The sequence below is a fragment of the Heterodontus francisci genome, chromosome 48 (assembly GCF_036365525.1).
Source record: "Heterodontus francisci isolate sHetFra1 chromosome 48, sHetFra1.hap1, whole genome shotgun sequence".
NCBI classification, from domain to species: domain Eukaryota; kingdom Metazoa; phylum Chordata; class Chondrichthyes; order Heterodontiformes; family Heterodontidae; genus Heterodontus; species Heterodontus francisci.
Genome location: NC_090418.1, coordinates 18,624,384 through 18,641,271, shown reverse-complemented (window position 1 = coordinate 18,641,271; position 16,888 = coordinate 18,624,384). Strand labels below are relative to the sequence as shown.

The window sequence follows — 16,888 nt, the reverse complement described above, 5'->3', positions numbered from 1 at the left end:
GTTTCTATGTTTAACAGTGACAATTCAAGCTCCCAGACTCCTCTGTACAGAAAGGGCAGCAGTTGCTTCAGGTACTGACCTGCATGGCACTCTTAGCCAGTTTCACTGCCTCGAACAGGTTGCTGGCTTCCTTCTGCTGTCTTTGACCAGGACCTCTCACGCTCGATGCCTGCCTCGGTTTCCTGGAGGACTGGAAACACAGTGAGGTTAGAGAACGATCTTTTAAACAGCGGCAGTTCCCCAGTATCGCCCATCAGACGCACCAAGCATGGCTCACTATGTCATATTGAAGCTGTGTGTGCAAAGATGCAGGGAGGGGTTTAGATGAAAGTAGAGTAGACATTAGGAGTAATATAGAGTCCAGGGTGCTGGCGGGGCGGAAGGTGGTCACGTGGTGATGGTTTGTGTTAGAGCTCAGTGAAGGGGGACTCCCTGATACTGACACTTATCAAGATTCATTCACAAAGAAAGGTCACTAAGGAGATCCAGGAGGAAAGGCAGTGCCTGGGGATCTGCTCTCCAACACAAAGACCAGGCCATCACAGGTAGAGTGAGGAAAGGCAGCAGAACGTCTCCAATGTCACCAAGACTGATGTTATGCTGCTTGCACCGCCCAGCTCTCCTGGCTGATCCCCCTGCACAGATGCTCACTCAGATTGAACCCATGAGTGAGTAACCTCAGCGTCCTTGCCCGGCACTGATCAAGGGGGTGAAACGTTATCGGGGGTCGGTGGAAATGTGGAGTGATCAGTTCAGCCATGAACTTACTGAATGGCGGAGCAGGCTCGAGGGGCCGAGTAGCCTACTCCTGCTCCTAATTCGTATGATCATCAGCCAGTTACCTCACCCGCTACACTTCTTCCCGCACTGCACTGCTGCCAAAAACCACCATTCATATCTTCAGGGCCACAGGTTTCTTCACTGACCCTCCAGCATGAGAGATTACCTACCTCACACCCAAACCTCACCTGCCCACACCCTGTCCCACACAGATGCAGCCCCATCACTGCAGTGCTTCCTGACCCTCATTCACTCCCACACGCCCAGCACATTCACATTTACAAACCACTTCACGGCTTCAATCCTCCTGACATATGCAGCCTCCTCAAACCCCGCCCCTGGTTCCTCCTCTCACACTGGGTAACCTTCATTCTCCATCCCTCCGCCCCACCCTCAGTGATAGACCCTCCAGCGGTCAAAGGCAATAGACAACCCACGTGACCAGTGGGGCAGCGAAAGGTTCATTCCCGGATGACGGTCTTCACCCACCTCCTGTTGCTCCAACACTCACCTGTTCCACACCTTTCGGCTGCCTGGTGCTCACAGACAAGTTAGTAGATTCCTGATCACTGTCCAGGTACACTGAACCATTCTCTTTCCCTGCTGTCTGCTTACGCTCTGCCAGTGCTCGTCGTGGTCTCCTGGAGGACTGCCAACATATTGGGAGGATGTGAGTATACACGGGAGGGCACAAGCACATAAGTGTAAGAGGATGCGAGATATGTGGACAGAACTGGTTCATCACATACATTTGTGAGAATGCGAGTCATTTACGAAAGGAATTACTAAGTTTTTACAGCACACAAATAGACCCTTCAGCCCAGCTGTTGGTATGTTGGTGTTTATGCTCCACACAAGCCTCCTACTACCCCTCTTCATCTAACCCCATCAACCCATCATTCTATTTCTCTCTCTATGTTTATTTAGCTTCCCCTGAAATGCATCTATGCTAATTGCCTCAACCGCTCCTTGTAGTAATAAGTTCCACATTCTAACATTCCCTGGGTAGAGAAGTTTCTCCTGAATTTCCGATTGGATTTTGTAGTGACAATATTGTATTTATGGCCCCTAGATTCATCTCAAAAAAACCTCTCTACATCTACCCTATCAAATATTTTCATAAGCGGAAAGACTTCAATCAGGTCACCCCTTCTTTTTACTAAAGAACAGGGACCCTATCTGTTCAATCTTTCCTGATTGGCTAAACCTCTCATTTCCAGTATCATTCTCGTAAATAATTTTTGAACCTTTTCCAGTAAATCTATATCTCTTCGTATGGTCTAACCAAATCCAATGCAAGTTTAATATAACTCCTCTGCTTTTTGTTTTATTCCTTCGCAAAATTTGGACGTCGCTGGCCAGGCCAGCATTTATTGTCCATCCCTAATTGCCCTCGAGCTGGTGGTGGTGAGCTGCCTTCTTGAACTACTGCAGTCCAAGTAGGGTAGGTACACCCACAATGCGGTTAGGGAGGGAGTTCCAGGATTTTGACCCAGTGACAGTGAAGGAACAGCGATATAGTTCCAAGTCAGGATGGTGTGTGGCTTGGAGGGGAACTTGCAAGTGGTGGCGTCCCCATGCGTCTGCTGCCATTGTCCTTCTAGGTGGTACAGGTCACGGGTTTGGAAGGTGCAGTCGAAGCAGCGTTGAGGAGTTACTGCAGCACAATTTGTAGACGGTACACTCTGCTGCCAATGTGCGTTGTTAGCGGACAGGGTGAATTCTGAAGGTCGGGCGCCAATCAAGTGGGCTGCTTTGTCTTGGATGATGTTGAGCTTCGAGTGTTGTTGGAGCTGCACCCATCCAGGCAAGTGGAGAGTATTCCATCACACTCTTGACCTGTGCCTTATAGATGGTGGACAGGCTTTAGGGAGTCAGGAGGTGAGTTACTCGCCACAAGATTCCTAGCCTCTGACCTGCTCTTGTAGCCACACCATTTATGCGGCTGGTCCAGTTCAGTTTCTGGTCAATGGTAGCACCCAGGATGTTGATGGTGGGGGATTCAGTGATGGTAATGCCATTGAAGGTCAAGGGAGATGGTTAATGCTCTCTTATTGGAGATGGCCATTGCCTGGCACTCGTGTGATGCGAATTTAACTTGCCACTTATCAGCCCAAGACTGGTTGTCCAGGTCTTGCTGTGTATGGACATAGGCTGCTTCAGTATCTGAGTCATCGCAAATGGTGCCGAACATTGTGCAATCATCAGTGAACTTCTAGACTTATGGTGGAGGGAAGGTCACTGATAAAGCAGCTGAAGATGGTTGGGCCTAGGACATTTTAATTCTACCCCTCTAGAAACGAACCCCAGTGTTTCCATTGAACCATAGAACTAGGGCATTCGTTAAAACTAGGAGATGAGAAATTTTAAAAATTCAATCGGGAAATACAACAGTAAGTGAATTAATAGAAAGGGTAATAGCAGAGAGTAGATCTAGAGACATTAAAATAGTTTAAACAAGGTACTGACTAGATTCTAAAAGAAGGAATAGCAGTTTTATTTTTAGATCATGGATGGGCAGCTGAGACCTGTTACTTGCAATTCCTGCACCATGTGGGAACTTCTGAACACTTCATGTGTCTTGGAGGAGCCACATGTGTAGAGAACGTCTCCAGCTGCTTGAGCCGGAGCTCAGGATTTCTGAGATTGAACAGTCACTGCAGAGCATTACGGAAGATGAGTGTTTCCTGGATGGGGTATTCCTGGTGGTGGTTAACCCAAAGGCAGAGGGTTTTCAGGATAGTAGATGGGTGGCCATCCGGAAGAGTAGGAAAAGGCAGGAAGTGCAGGAGTCCTCGGGGTGTGTGCCACTTTCAAACTAGTACTCAGCTTTGGAGACTGCCGGGAGTGATAACACCTTGAAGGACTGCAATCCAGACCATGGCACCAATGGGCAAGGGACTGCACAGCAGGGAACAGCAAAGAGTAGAAATGCAGTCATTATAGGAGATTCCATAGTTAGGGAGACAGGCAGGTGTTTCTATAACCATCATCCTGAGTTCCGCATCGTGTCAGGGTAAAGGACATTATGGAGAGGGTGTGGAATATTCTGCAGGAGGGAAGGGAATGAGCCAGAGGTTGTGGTACACGTCAGTAGCAACACATAGGGACAGCAGGTATTGAGGTTCCACATTCAGACATTCAGGAGGTAAGGGAGGAAGTTAAAAATTAGGACCTCGAGGGTAGAAATTGCTGGATTACTCCCAGTGCCACATGCCAGTGAGAGCAGAAATAGGGAGAGAGGGAAGATTAACGCGTGGCTTGAGAAAAGCTGCAGGAGGGAGTGCTTCAGATTCTTGGGGCATTGGGACAAGTTCCGCAGCAGGAGACACCTATTCAAATGGAACAGGTTGCACCTCAACAGCACTGGGACTAAGGAGAGCGTTTAAACTAAAATTGGCAGGGAGATGGGCACCAGCATATAGAAGAGGAGGAATAAGGTGCATAAAGTGAATGTTAGATAGTACTAGAGAATATTACCATATTAGATAGAAGACTAAGAAAGACTACGAGGAATACAAAGAAGGTTTAGAATGCATATATGTAAATACACAGTGTGGTGAATAAGATTGGTGAACTACAAGCACAAATAGAGGTGTGGGAATATGATGCAGTGGCAATAACAGAAACGTGGCTTAAAAATGGTGAGGACTGGGTGATTAACATTCATGGATACAAAGCGTTCAGAAAAGATACAGGAGAAAAGGGAGGTGAGGAGGCAGTGCTGATTAGGGAAGACATGGTAATGCTGGAAAGAGAGGATGTCATTGAGACGACAAGGACAGAATCCATTTGGTTAGAGTTGAGAAGCAAGAAATGCATGATCACGCCACTGGGGGTATTCTATAGGCCTCCAAATAATGAGAGTTTGAGGAGCAAATCTGCAGGGAAATCACAGAGATGTGCAAGAACTATAGAGTGATGATATTGGGGAGCTTTAATTACCCAAATAGCGAATGGGATAATGTTAGAGGAAGGAAGGAATTTCTGAAACGTGTTCAGGAGAACGTCCCTTGACCACTATGTTCCCAGTCCAACTGGGAAGGAGGCATTGCTGGATCTGGTGCTGGGGAATGAGGCGGGCCAAGTGGACAAATGTGTCTGTGGGGGGAAACACTTGGGTAAGAGTGATCATCATATCACAAGGTTTAAATTAGTAACGGAGAAGAGCAAGGATCAATCTTAAGCAGAACTTCGAAATCGGAAGAGGGCTAACTTCAATGGGACGAGAGGGGGTCTAACCAGGGTAAAATGGAACCGAAGGCTGACAGGAAAAACTGTAACGAACAACAGGTGATCTTTAAGGAGAGTGTTCCAGGTACAGGCTAGGTATATCCCAACAAGGGCAGAAGGGAGAAGAACCAAAGCCAGGGCTCCTCGGATGACAAGGGAGATATGATGAAAAAAAAAGAGGGCGTATGATGTATATCAGATAAATTCTTCAGGTGAGAACCAAGCCAAATACAAAAAAGTTGATAGGGGAAGTGAGGGAAAATAAGACTAGCAAAGAGAGAATATGAAAATAGAATGGCACGTAACATAAAAGGGACCCCGAAAATCTCCTACCCAGCATGTAAATAGTAAGCGGGTAGTAAGAGCGGGTGGGTGGGTCATATTATGGACAAAGGAGGGTGATATATGCTTAGAGGCACAGGGCAAGGTTAGATGTTTAAAAGGAAGAGGATGCTGACAAAATGTCAGTAGAAGTGGAGATGTAGAGGTAATGGATGGGGTGAAAACTAATTGGCAGGATGTACTGGAAAGGCTGCCTATGCTTAGAGTGGATAAATTGCCTGGTCCGGACGGCTTGCATCCAGGTTGCTAAAGAAGCGGGTGTGGAGATAACGGTAGGTCTAGTCACAATCTTCCCTAGATACAGGGGCGCCAGAGGATTGGAGAGTGGCAAATGTGACACCTTTCTACAAAAAATGTCAGGACATTCCTATTAACTGTATGCTGGTCAGTTTGACATCAGTGGTAGGTAAGGTTTTAGAAACAATAATCAGGGAAAAAGATTCGACAGGCACTTGGAGAGGTTTCAGTTAATTAAGGAGAGCCAGCATAGATTTGTAAAAGGCAGATCATGCTTGACTAATCTAATTGAATTTTTTTGATGAAGTAACAGAAAAGGTTGATGATGGGAAAGCAATGGGTGCTGTCAAATATTTTTTTAAAATCCATATGGACAAAGTACCACACGAAAGATTGGTTCACAAAATCGAGGCTCATGGAATAGGAGGGTCAGTGTCAGCTTGGATAATAAAATTGGCATAAGGACAGAAAGCAGCACATCGTGGTAAATGGTCATTTTTCAGACTGGAGGATGGTAGATAGTGGTGTTCCCCAAGGATCCATGCCATGATCACTGCTTTTTACGATTTATTTAACTGATTCCTGGGATGGCAGGACTGACGTATGAGGAGAGATTGAGTCAGTTAAGATTATACTGGCTGGAGTTCAGAAGAGTGAGGGGGGAATCTCATAGAAACCTATAAAATTCTAACAGGACTTGACAGGGTAGATGCAGGAAGGATGTTCCCGATGGTGGGGGAGTCCAGAACCAGGGGTCACACACAGACTAAGGACACAGGGTAAACCTTTCAGGACTGAGATGAGGAGAAATTTCTTCACCCAGAGAGTGGTGAACCTGTGGAATTCACTAACACAGAAAGCAGTTGAGGCCAAAACATCGTATGTTTTCAAGAAAGAGTTAGATATAGCTCTTGGGGCAAAAGGGATCAAAGGATGCGGGGGGGAAAGCGGGAACAGGTTACTGAGTTGGATGATCATAATGAATGGCACAGCAGGCTCGAAGGGCCAAACGGCCTACTCTTGCTCCTATGTTTCTATAAAAATGACTTGGATATTGGAATACAGAGTAAGATTTCAAAATTTGCCGATGATTAGCTTAGAGGTGTGGCAGACAATGAGGATGATACCAATTGACTACAACAGAACATAGACAGGATAGCAGAATGGGCAGACAAGTGGCAGATGAAATTTAAAACAGAGAAGTGTGAGATGATGTATTTTGGCAGAAGGGATAGGGACAGGCAATACAGACTTAATGGCACAATTCTAAAGGGTGTGCGGGGACAGAGGGATCTGAGGGTTCACGTGCATAGATCTTTGAAGGTGGCAGGAAATATTGAGAGTAGTTAGCAAAGCATATGGGATCTTGGGCTTCATAAAAGATATTGAGTACAAAAGTAGGGAAGTTAGGTTGAAACTTTGTAAAGATCTGGTTTAGGCCACAACTAGAGTATTGTGTCCAGTTCTGGTCACCACACTTTAGGAAGGATGTGAGGGCCCTTGAGAGGGTGCAGAGGAAATTTATCAGAATGGTTCCAGGGAGGGGGGATTTTAGCTGCAAGGTTAGGTTGGAGAAGCTGGGATTGTTCTCCTTGGAGCAAATGCAATTCAGGGAGATTTGACAGAGATGTGCAAGATTCTGACAGGCAAGATAGACAAAGAAAAGCACATTTCTATTAGCTGATGACATAAGAACCAGGGCACACAGATTTTAGTAAAAGCAAAATACTGCGGATGCTGGAAATCTGAAACAAAAACAAGAAATGCTGGAACCGCTCAACAGGTCTGGCAGCATCTGTGAAAAGAGAACCCGAGTTCCGAAGAAGGGTCACTGACCCGAAACGTTAACTCTGCTTCTCTTTCCACAGATGCTGCCAGACCTGCTGAGTGATTCCAGCATTTGTTTTTGTTTCACACAGATTTTAGGTTCTGGGCAAGAGATGCAGGGGGGGTGGGAAATGCAAGGAAGAATTTTTTTTTTTAAACCAGCAAGTGGTAATGACCTGGAACTTACTACTCAAGCATGGTGGAAGCAGAGATGATCAATGATTTCATAAGGAAATTGGATAGGCACGTGAAGGAAATAAACTTGCAGGGCTATGGGGGTAGAGTGGGGGAAAATGGGACTGATTGGATTGCGGTACAGCAAGCCAGCATGGACATGATGGGCTGAATGGCCTCCTCTGTATGGTACTGACTATCTAAAGGGGCCAAAGTCTTTCACCCACCTCCTGTTGTTCTGACACTCACCTGTGCTGCACCTTTAGGTCTTGTGCTGCTCACAGACAGGTTACTGGCTTCCTTATCACTATCCAGCCACATCGTCTCCTTCCCCGCTGTCTGGTTACTCTCTGCCAACACTCGTCTTGGTCTCCTGGAGAGCTGCCAATACATTGGGAGGGTGTTAGTATACATGGGAGGGTGCAAGCACATACGTGGAAGAGGATGAGAGATGTATGGACAGGATTAGGTTCGACTATAAGGCCATCAACAGAACCCCGGCGATCATGAATAGTTAGCTGAGCAAGGGCAACTGGTGCCATTAGAATCAGATGAACGGACCAGAAGGGAGAAAAATGGGGCTAAAACACTAATGGTCCATGATTACAGGCAGCAGCAGCAGCACTTGTTGGATGTGGGAGGGGTGAGAGCTGATTAGGAAGTAGCATCAGAGAGAAACAACATCAGCACGCTTTACCTTGGCGCTCAGTGAATGTCACTGTCGTCCGAGTCAGGAGGTCATCAATTCAACTCCTATTCCAGAGACTGGAGCCCATAATCCAGGCTGATACACCGAGTGCAGCACGGAGGGGGCACTGCCCGGGGTTTTTGGTGGGGGGCGGGGGGGCAGCACCAGGGCAGTGCTGCACTTCCCCGGATAGGGTGGCACTGCAGAAGCACTATGCTGTTGAAAGGGCCACCTTCTGAAAGAGACGTCTGCCAGCTCGCGAGGATGTACTATATTCTATGGCACAAACTGAAGAGCAATGGTGTGTCCCCCATAGTGTCCTGGCCAATATACAACCCTCAACCAACATCACTGAACAGAAGTAAAAGCAAAATGCTGCGGATGCTGGAAATCTGAACTAAAAACAAAGTGCTGGAAATACTCAGTCTTTCACTGAAGTTTGCTGCCGGTCAAATACCCACCTGTGGGGCACTTTTCGGCAAACTCTCTGACTCGGGTACAGGGCTGGGTTTCTGCTGTCTGGCAGGATTCCTCTTCTCCACAGCCACTTGCTTCTCCACCAGCACACGCCTTGGCCTCTTGGGCAGCTGCAAATACACAAGAACAAGCAGAATGTCAACCCCAGGTACTCGGCTAGGTGCTCCGTAACGTCACCTGACTCACCTCATCGGTAGCTGAAACCCTCGGCTGTGCGTCAGGCACTTGCAGATTCGACTATTCCAATGCTCTCCTGGCCGACCTCCCACTTTACATCCTCTAAACTCCAGCTCATCCAAATCTCTGCTGCCTGTATCTTACCTCTCAATACATCCCGCTCACCCAGCACCCCTACACAAACTGACCAAGGATCACAGGAACTGTTAGACAGAAAAAGACCAAAGGCCCATCTAGTTTCCCTTCAACCATCCTAGCAGAAACCATATACAGCAGAAACAGACCCTTCGGCCCATCGTGTCTGTGCCAGCCATACAGCACCCAACTATTCTAATCCCATATTCCTGCAATAGCGTCATAGAGTTATACAGTCGTTGCATGATCCAACATAAAGGGAGTTGTTGACTACAGCAATCAATGGCAGCTTTGGCAGCAGAGGTCCTACAGGACAGAAAATGAATACTTGTCTTGGTGCAGCAAGTCAGGGCTGATGTTCAATGTGAAAGAGGGAGCTTTACTCTGTATCTAACCCTGTTTTTTTTCTCTTCTTTATAAGGTGGCCTTTATACCCCAGGCGCCTTTTATATATTTCATGTCGAGGGGGCCTTTACTCCTCAGTCCCCCTTGATTCCTCAGGCCCCCTTGATAAACATATTTTTTAAAATAACTATTAAAAACAGATAAATAAACAAAAAACTCAAATTAAAATGCCAATCTCAGCGTCGACCATGCGCTCCAGTCCCTGCGGTGCCCACCGGCCACGGAAGGCCTCAAGCATACCAGCGGACACCGCATGCTCCTTCTCCAGGGACACCCGGGCGCGAACGTAACCGCAGAAGAGGGGCAGGCAATCAGGGAGGACAGACACCACCCCCCCCTCCCCCCCAGCAGCCTGGACCTGTGAATTGCCACCTTGGCCAGGCCCAGGAGCAGACAGACGAGGAGATCCTCCCGGCCCACGCCTCTCCTCACCGGGTGCCCAAAGATCAGGAACGTGGGACTGAACTGCAGCCAGAACTTGAGGAGCAGCCCCTTCAAATACTCAAAGAGGGGCTGCAACCTCGCACACTCCATATAGAAGTGAAACACGGACTCGTCCAGGTCGCAGAAAGTACAGGCGGCCTGGGAGTCCATGAACCTGCTTAAATGTCTATTGCAATTATTAGTCTATTAAAAGACCCTCCACCCCAGGTCCCCGATGTAAAGGGGGAGGACTCCCGCGTAGAGAGACCTCCATCGGGTTTTCCCCTCGCCGCCAGATAGCAACGCGGACTGCCAGGGCGTGTCCGGATGGCTGACTAGGGCAAGGAAGTGGAGAGTGTGCAGGAGCAGCTCATGCAGGAAACCCCTCCACACCGATTGGAATGGCACGGAGGACATTTCCGAGAGGCAGCTCGGGTTGTGCGGGACCGACTCCCGAGGAGGGTTTCGGGGCCCGGGTCCGTAGAGCAGTTCCGGCCGAGCGGACTCCCGCTCGGCCGGGAGCGCTCCGCTCTCCCGAGCCCCCTCGCCACCCGCAGTGAGGGGCATCCCGGGGGCTTCGGCTACTCCTCCGCCTGCCGGTCCGTCCCGCCTGTGGGGGAGCACCCTGACTGGAAGCGACCATGTTCCAGACTCGGAATAGATCCCAGTAAAAGACAGGCAACCCCCTCAGAGAGGCGCGGCTAACGGACTCTGCCGGGAGCTGCGCGTCATCTTGAAGGCAGTGACACTGGCGGAAAAAATACGTCACCAGCGCACACCATCTGGGAGGACGCTCGACGTACAGGTGTCTCTGCAGGGTCCGAAGGCGGAGAGTCACAGCCTAGGTGCGGACGCACACCAGCGACTGGCCGCCCTCCTCAACCGGGAGACTCAGGACCGCGCCAGAGACCCAGTGTTTCCTCTTGCCCCAGAAGAAATCGACGAGTTTCTTCTGGATCTTGGTGGCGAAGGCAGGGGGCGGGGCCAAAGCGACCAACCGGTACCACAACATGGAGGCCACCAGTTGGTTTATGACCAGCGCTTGGCCCCTGTAGGAAAGCACTCGGAGCAGTCCTGTCCAGCGCCCCAGCCGAGTGGTGACTTTCACCTCTAACTCCTGCCAGTTTGCCGGTCAGGCTTCCTCAGCGGGGCTAAGGTGGACTCCCAGATAGAGGAGGTGCGTGGTGCTCCACGCAAAAGGTGTCAACTCCTGCGGCAGGGAGTCCACCCGCCACTGACCCACCAGGAGACCGGAACATTTCTCCCAATTGATCCTCGCAGAGGAAGCAGCAGAAAAGGTCTGCTGGCAGTCGCGCATCTTCTGCAAGTCAACGGGATCTGTGACCGCGAAGAGCACGTCGTCAGCGTAAGCCAAGAGGACGACCCGCATGGCCGGTTCGCGCAGAGCCAATCCCGTCAACCTCCTGCGAAGCAGACACAGGAAGGGCTCCATGCAGATGGTGTACAATTAGCCTGACTTGGGGCATCCCTGATGCATTTCTCTCCCAAAGCGAAGGGGCGTCGTCAAGGGCCCGTTAACCTTGACTGGACACTCTGCGGCAGCGTATAAAAATTGGACCCGGGCCACAAAATGCGGCCCAAATACGAAAGCGCGTAAAGTCCCAAAAAGGTATTCATGATCCACCCTGTCGAACGCCTTCCCCTGATCGAGGGAGAGAAAGGCGACCGACTCACCAGTTCTCTGGGAAAGATGGATCAGGTCCCAGACCAGGTGGATGTTGTGTTGGATGGACCGGCCCAGGACCGTGTAGGACTGGTCGGGGTGGATCATGTGGGCCAGCATGGAGCCCGGGCAGGCAGACATAGCCCGGGCAAAGATCTTATAATCCGTGCTGAGGAGGGAGACTGGACGCCAATTTTTAAGCAGGCGCAGATTGCCCCTCTTCGGCAGCAGGACAATGACCACCCTGTGCCAAGAGAGGGGCATCTCCCCGATCGCCAGGCTTTCCCCCAGGACCCGCGCGCAATCGACCCTCAGGACGTCCCAGAACGCCCTGAGGAGCTCCACGGTCAGCCCGTCCAGCCCCAGGGATTTGCCCCTCAAGAGCTGGTGGAGGGCGCCGGTCAGCTCCGCCAACGTGAGCGGAGCCTCCGGGCTGACCTTCTGCAGGTCTTCCCACAAAACTCTGCGCGCATCCGCGCTGGACGGATCCGGAGAGAACACCACATTGTAATAAGTACAGACCAGGAGGCCCATTCCCTTTGATTCCGTGATGGAGGATCTGTCGTCGGCCAGCAGCTCTATGAGCTGCTTACGAATCCCCCGCCATTTTTCCAGCAAGTAAAAGAAGGGTGAGGCACTGTCCAAATCTTCCAGGATCTGGATCCACAACCTCACGTACACGCTTCGGGATCCTATGAACTGCAGGTCCTCAGTGCGCCCTTCTCTGTACGCCTGCCACAGGGCCGAGTCCACGACGGCATGATCGAGGCGGGACTCCAAATTGAGCACCTCCCACACTAGGCGCCCGATCTCAGCTTCCTGCCTCTTGGTCGACCCCTTCGCGTACTCCTGACAAAAGACACGGATATGAGTCTTGACCACATCCCACCATAGTGGAGGGGAAGCCCCCCGGCTTCCTTCTCCAGTCGGCCCAGAATCGACGGAACGAGTCCTGGAATCGCTTGTCCTCCAGCAGCCGGTTGTTAAAGTGCCAGTACGTGGACCCCGCCCGCGTGAGGAGCGAAGTGAACTCCACCCACACCAGGTGGTGGTCCGAGCATGGCACCAGCCGGGTGGAGGCCGCTAAGACGTGGGAGACGTACGCCTGCAAAAAGTAGAGGCGGTCGATTCAGGACCCTCCTCCTCCAGACCTCCACGTGAAGGTGCTGGAATCAGGATGGAGATTCTGCCAGATGTCCACCAAGTCGAGGGAGCTAATCAGTCCCTTCAACTTCTCCACCGACACTTGGCCACACTGGGGACCGGAGCGATCCCCCACCCCAAGGCTACAGTTAAAATCCAGCCACCCCCACCCCCCCACCCCCGAGGATGATGCACTCGCCGCTATCGATGGTGCTCAAGACAGCGAACACTTCTTCAAAAGAAGTGCGCTTGCAATGCGCCGGGCCTGGGCGCGTACACATTCACAAAGTGGAGCGGCACGCTACCCAGGTGAACGGCGAGGTGGAGCAAGCGGCCCAGCACTAGCTCCTTGACCCCAAGATCTCCGGCTGAAAAGTCGGGGCCAACAAGATAGCCACCCCACTAGAAATAGGGGTGAGGTGACTCATGTAGACCCCACCCTGCCACTCCAGGAGCCAGGTGGCTTTGTCTCGCGGAACGGTGTGGGTTTGCCGTAGAACGCTCACCGCGTATCTCCCTTCCTGAGGACTGAGAGATTGTGAAATCTGCAGTGAGACCCCCTGCTGCCGTTGATGTTGAGGCTGGCTATTGTTATCTTCATGTCAAAGGTACCTAAAAACTATCACCAACACCTCACTGTGAGGAGGGAGCGGAAGTGCACCTTGCCTTCCACTCCCCCAGCAACCCATTGAGGAACGCATTAAATCGGCGCCTCTCAACCAGTTTCACACCCGCGCCCTTGCCTGCTTTCTTGCTGGCGGCACGGACGGACTGGATGATCAGCGCCAGACTCAACCAACGGCTGAGGGTCAGATGAACTTTATTGTGGCAACCCCTACATGCCGCGAGGAAATCCCGGAGTTCCGCCGTAGGGATGAGAGGAGACGCGGGAGGCACGAGGGACTCCACCACCTCACTGGCGATGGAATCAAGGTCATCCTCCGTGCCCCACACCGAATCCCCATCCTCCTCCGGGTCGTCACCATCAGCAGCCGACACACTCACCATACACTGTGGGGCGGATGTCCCGGCTGCGCCAGCTGGTCCCGCCTCCATCACGACCCCACCCCCAGGATCGATGGCGGAGGATTCCTCTCTGGGTTCTAGGATGGAACTGGAGCCTATGGGCGCCAGCGGCCCAGGACCCCACTCCACCTCCGTCCCCAGGCCAATGGGTGGTCCAGGGGAGATGGAAGTTCTCGACTCCGGAAATCCAGCCGGAGCCGAGAACAGAGGAGGCCATCTCCTGCTCCGCCAGCACCCAGCAGTAGGGGCAAAATTTTCAATTATAACCGGATCGGGTGTCTCCTGATTGGTGGTCGATTTTGGCTGGGAGGGCCGACCTGTTGGGACCTCGCCCTCCCCGTCACTCAGGGCACCCGACCCAGTGGCAAAATGGGAGACGTCCCCAGGCTCCCTCACCACAAGCAGGGCTCCACTGTCTCCCCCACCCCCCCCGCCCCCCCCCACCCCACCGGAGGGGCCTCCCTCTCCCCTCCATCTTGAGGGGTAGGAAGCTCCTGCTCAGGCTTTACAGACTTGGTGGTGGTGGCGGCAGGGGGAACCTGGGGACCCGAAACAGGAGACAGCTCCCCTCCAACAGATAGGCCCTGTGTTACCTCTGTGAAGGGGTGCCTTCTCCTCTTTTTCCCACTAGGGCGCAGAGGCTCAGAGACCTCCATGTCATCAGAGGCCTCTGCCTCCACACCCTCCTTTTTTAAAAAGTTACTCTGGGCCTGAGCCCAGTCCTGGGACAGGTGGATTCCCTGGGAACGAGCCTTGGGCTGAGCTCAGGCGCGGGTTATGTCATGGTCTCCAAGGGACGCGTCTCTCGGTGTTTATTTTTTCCCCGCGCCTTCCTTCCACTCGGACGGGCACTCCCCTCCCCACTGGAGGCTGTGAAAACCACAGCCTCCGGAACCGACCTAGCGGTGTCTGTCGGATGTGTGGGGTGAGTGGGAGGTGCAGTGGCGCCACCCTGGGCCGCCGAGGTGGAGTTAGCGGCCGGGAGGTTGGGGCAGTTCTTACAAACATGCCCCAACCCCTTGCAGACATGACACCACGCCCCATCCGAGGTCCAGAAGACGCAGTAGGCCGTCCCCTGGAACTCTACATTGACCTCTTCCCACGCCAGCTGTATAAAGAGCTGGCGGCGGAAGGAGTAGACATGTCGGAGGCTGTGCTCCTGAAGACCGAGCAGGATTGGGGTGATCCCCGACCTTACCTCCCCCAGATGTAGCAGGTGGGGGAAGAGGAGCTCACTGGGAATGAAGGGCGGGACATTTGATATTATCTGCTGCTTAGTGACCTCCAGAGGGTCGACCACCAGAATAGTTGGGTGCTGTATGGCACGATGGGCCTGTTTCTGTGCTGTATAAGTCTATGACTTGGTCTTCCGGTCTTCTGGTTGGGGGGAGGTGTCTTCACCTGGGTCAGCTGAAGCTGCCCAGGCACTCGCTATCCCCTTCTGTCTCTTTAGCCGGGCAGCTTCAGCTGACCCAGGCTGGGCAATTGGCGTGGGGAGAGAGTTACCCTGTGTGCTTGTTGCAGCAGCACAGATTCCTGCTGAATTGGCAAGCCCAACCTTTGTTGTTCCAGCCACCTGTTCTTCCCCCTAACAATCCAAAATAAATTACTGGTGTTCAACACCCACCTCCAGACAAAGCCTCGTTTCCAACAAAAAGTCTCTTTCTTCGCTGCAATGGTGATTGTTGTTGAAGCTTTCCTTTGCTTAATGTAGCTCCTCTCTCCACCTCAGCAACCTCCAACTGCCACCAGCACTCTCAGCTGAGGATCGTTGCTGCAATCAGCAGTCAACACTCCAATTAGACAGCAGCCAACCCCGTGCTGTACCTGTCCCGGGAGTGTTTGATGGGGACAATGCAGAGGGAACTTTACTCTGTATTTAATCTGCGCAGCATCCCTACTCCTGATGAACATGCTCGAGCTCTCCATTCAGCTTTCCCTGTCACTGCTCGGCAATGTTCTTAGTGATTAAAACAAGCTCGACAGCAACCCACAGCTGAAACCCCCAATTACCACAAGGTGCCACTCCAGTCCACTTACTGGTGCCCTGCGCGGAGCTGAGGCCATTTGCTTCCTCCCTTTCTTCAATGTCTCCTCGAAATCACTCCCTGTATCCGACTCCGATTCACTTGTTGCATCACTAGGAGAAAGCAGGAAGGGAATTAGATCCCGAGGAATTGGTGGCCAGAGACAGCATCGTATACACCGCGCCTGAAGGAGGACAAGTTACAGAGGATGAGATGAGGGACTTCCCCGCTGGTTGCAAGTCGCACAGCTTTCAGCTCTCCTGTGCAGTAGTCATCTACATAACTTGAGTTCATAACAAAGTTGGCCAGTTGGGATGACAGTACATACAAGTGTTGACATTCCCTGGGACAACCGACTGGATCATATTCCATCCCCAGTCTTGGACAGGTCCTGTCCTCCCAACACCCTCCCATATCTGACTTATATTTCTCACCCTCCAGCTTGTGAAGCAGTCGGGCTTTTATGACATTCCAACAAGTTTACGACCACATTTACTGAAACCAGCTTTCCATTTTTATGTCTGTTTAAACTCCAATTTGGAAACTGTCATGGTGGAATTGGAAGTCATGTTTCCTGAATTACCAGTCCTGTAAACTAACCACTGCAGCACTGAGCCTCAATCTATCTTGGTACTGGTAGAATGTTGGCCCAGATACCAGATGACATCTGCTTCTTCCAACCAGGCCAGGGGATCTTACACATCCACCTGAACACAGACTGGGTTTCAGTTCAACATCCAGAGCGTCAGGTGAAGAGCAGAACTTGAACCCTGACCGAGGGCGAGGAGGAACAAACTGAACCGAGGCTGATCAGGAGCTCGACATCCAAAACTCTGAAATTTGAGGTGAGAAGGGAGAGGGATGAGATACCCCAGCAAGTGTTCAAGACAGCAGCCACAACCTGGATATTTCCTCCACCCACCCGTGCAATGGCCACTTACTCTGAGTCGGGGTCCTGCCCAGCCAGCAGCTCCGCTACTTCCTCGCTACGGTAATAGGTAGGGCTGGAATACTGCGATCTCGTATCCCTCAGACCACTCTGCGGAGACATGGACACCGCCCTCTCAGAGCTGGGAGAGACTTTCTTCGATCTCAACACCGGCATGACTG

At 51.6% G+C, this 16,888-nt stretch overlaps 1 protein-coding gene across 2 annotated transcripts in view; it reads right to left on the bottom strand.

The window, feature by feature from the left end:
* The window catches only part of LOC137357510 (cohesin subunit SA-1-like), an 86,060-nt gene extending 69,172 nt beyond the window's left edge, over nucleotides 1-16,888 (bottom strand). For both annotated transcript variants that reach the window (XM_068023859.1, XM_068023860.1), the window contains exons 1-6: nucleotides 16,720-16,888; nucleotides 15,792-15,891; nucleotides 8,743-8,868; nucleotides 7,843-7,974; nucleotides 1,292-1,429; nucleotides 80-190 (exon numbers count right to left, since the gene is read on the bottom strand). In XM_068023859.1, the coding sequence (XP_067879960.1) occupies nucleotides 80-190; nucleotides 1,292-1,429; nucleotides 7,843-7,974; nucleotides 8,743-8,868; nucleotides 15,792-15,891; nucleotides 16,720-16,883 (771 nt within the window). In that variant the 5' untranslated portion in view covers nucleotides 16,884-16,888. The remainder of the gene's footprint in view (nucleotides 1-79; nucleotides 191-1,291; nucleotides 1,430-7,842; nucleotides 7,975-8,742; nucleotides 8,869-15,791; nucleotides 15,892-16,719) is intronic.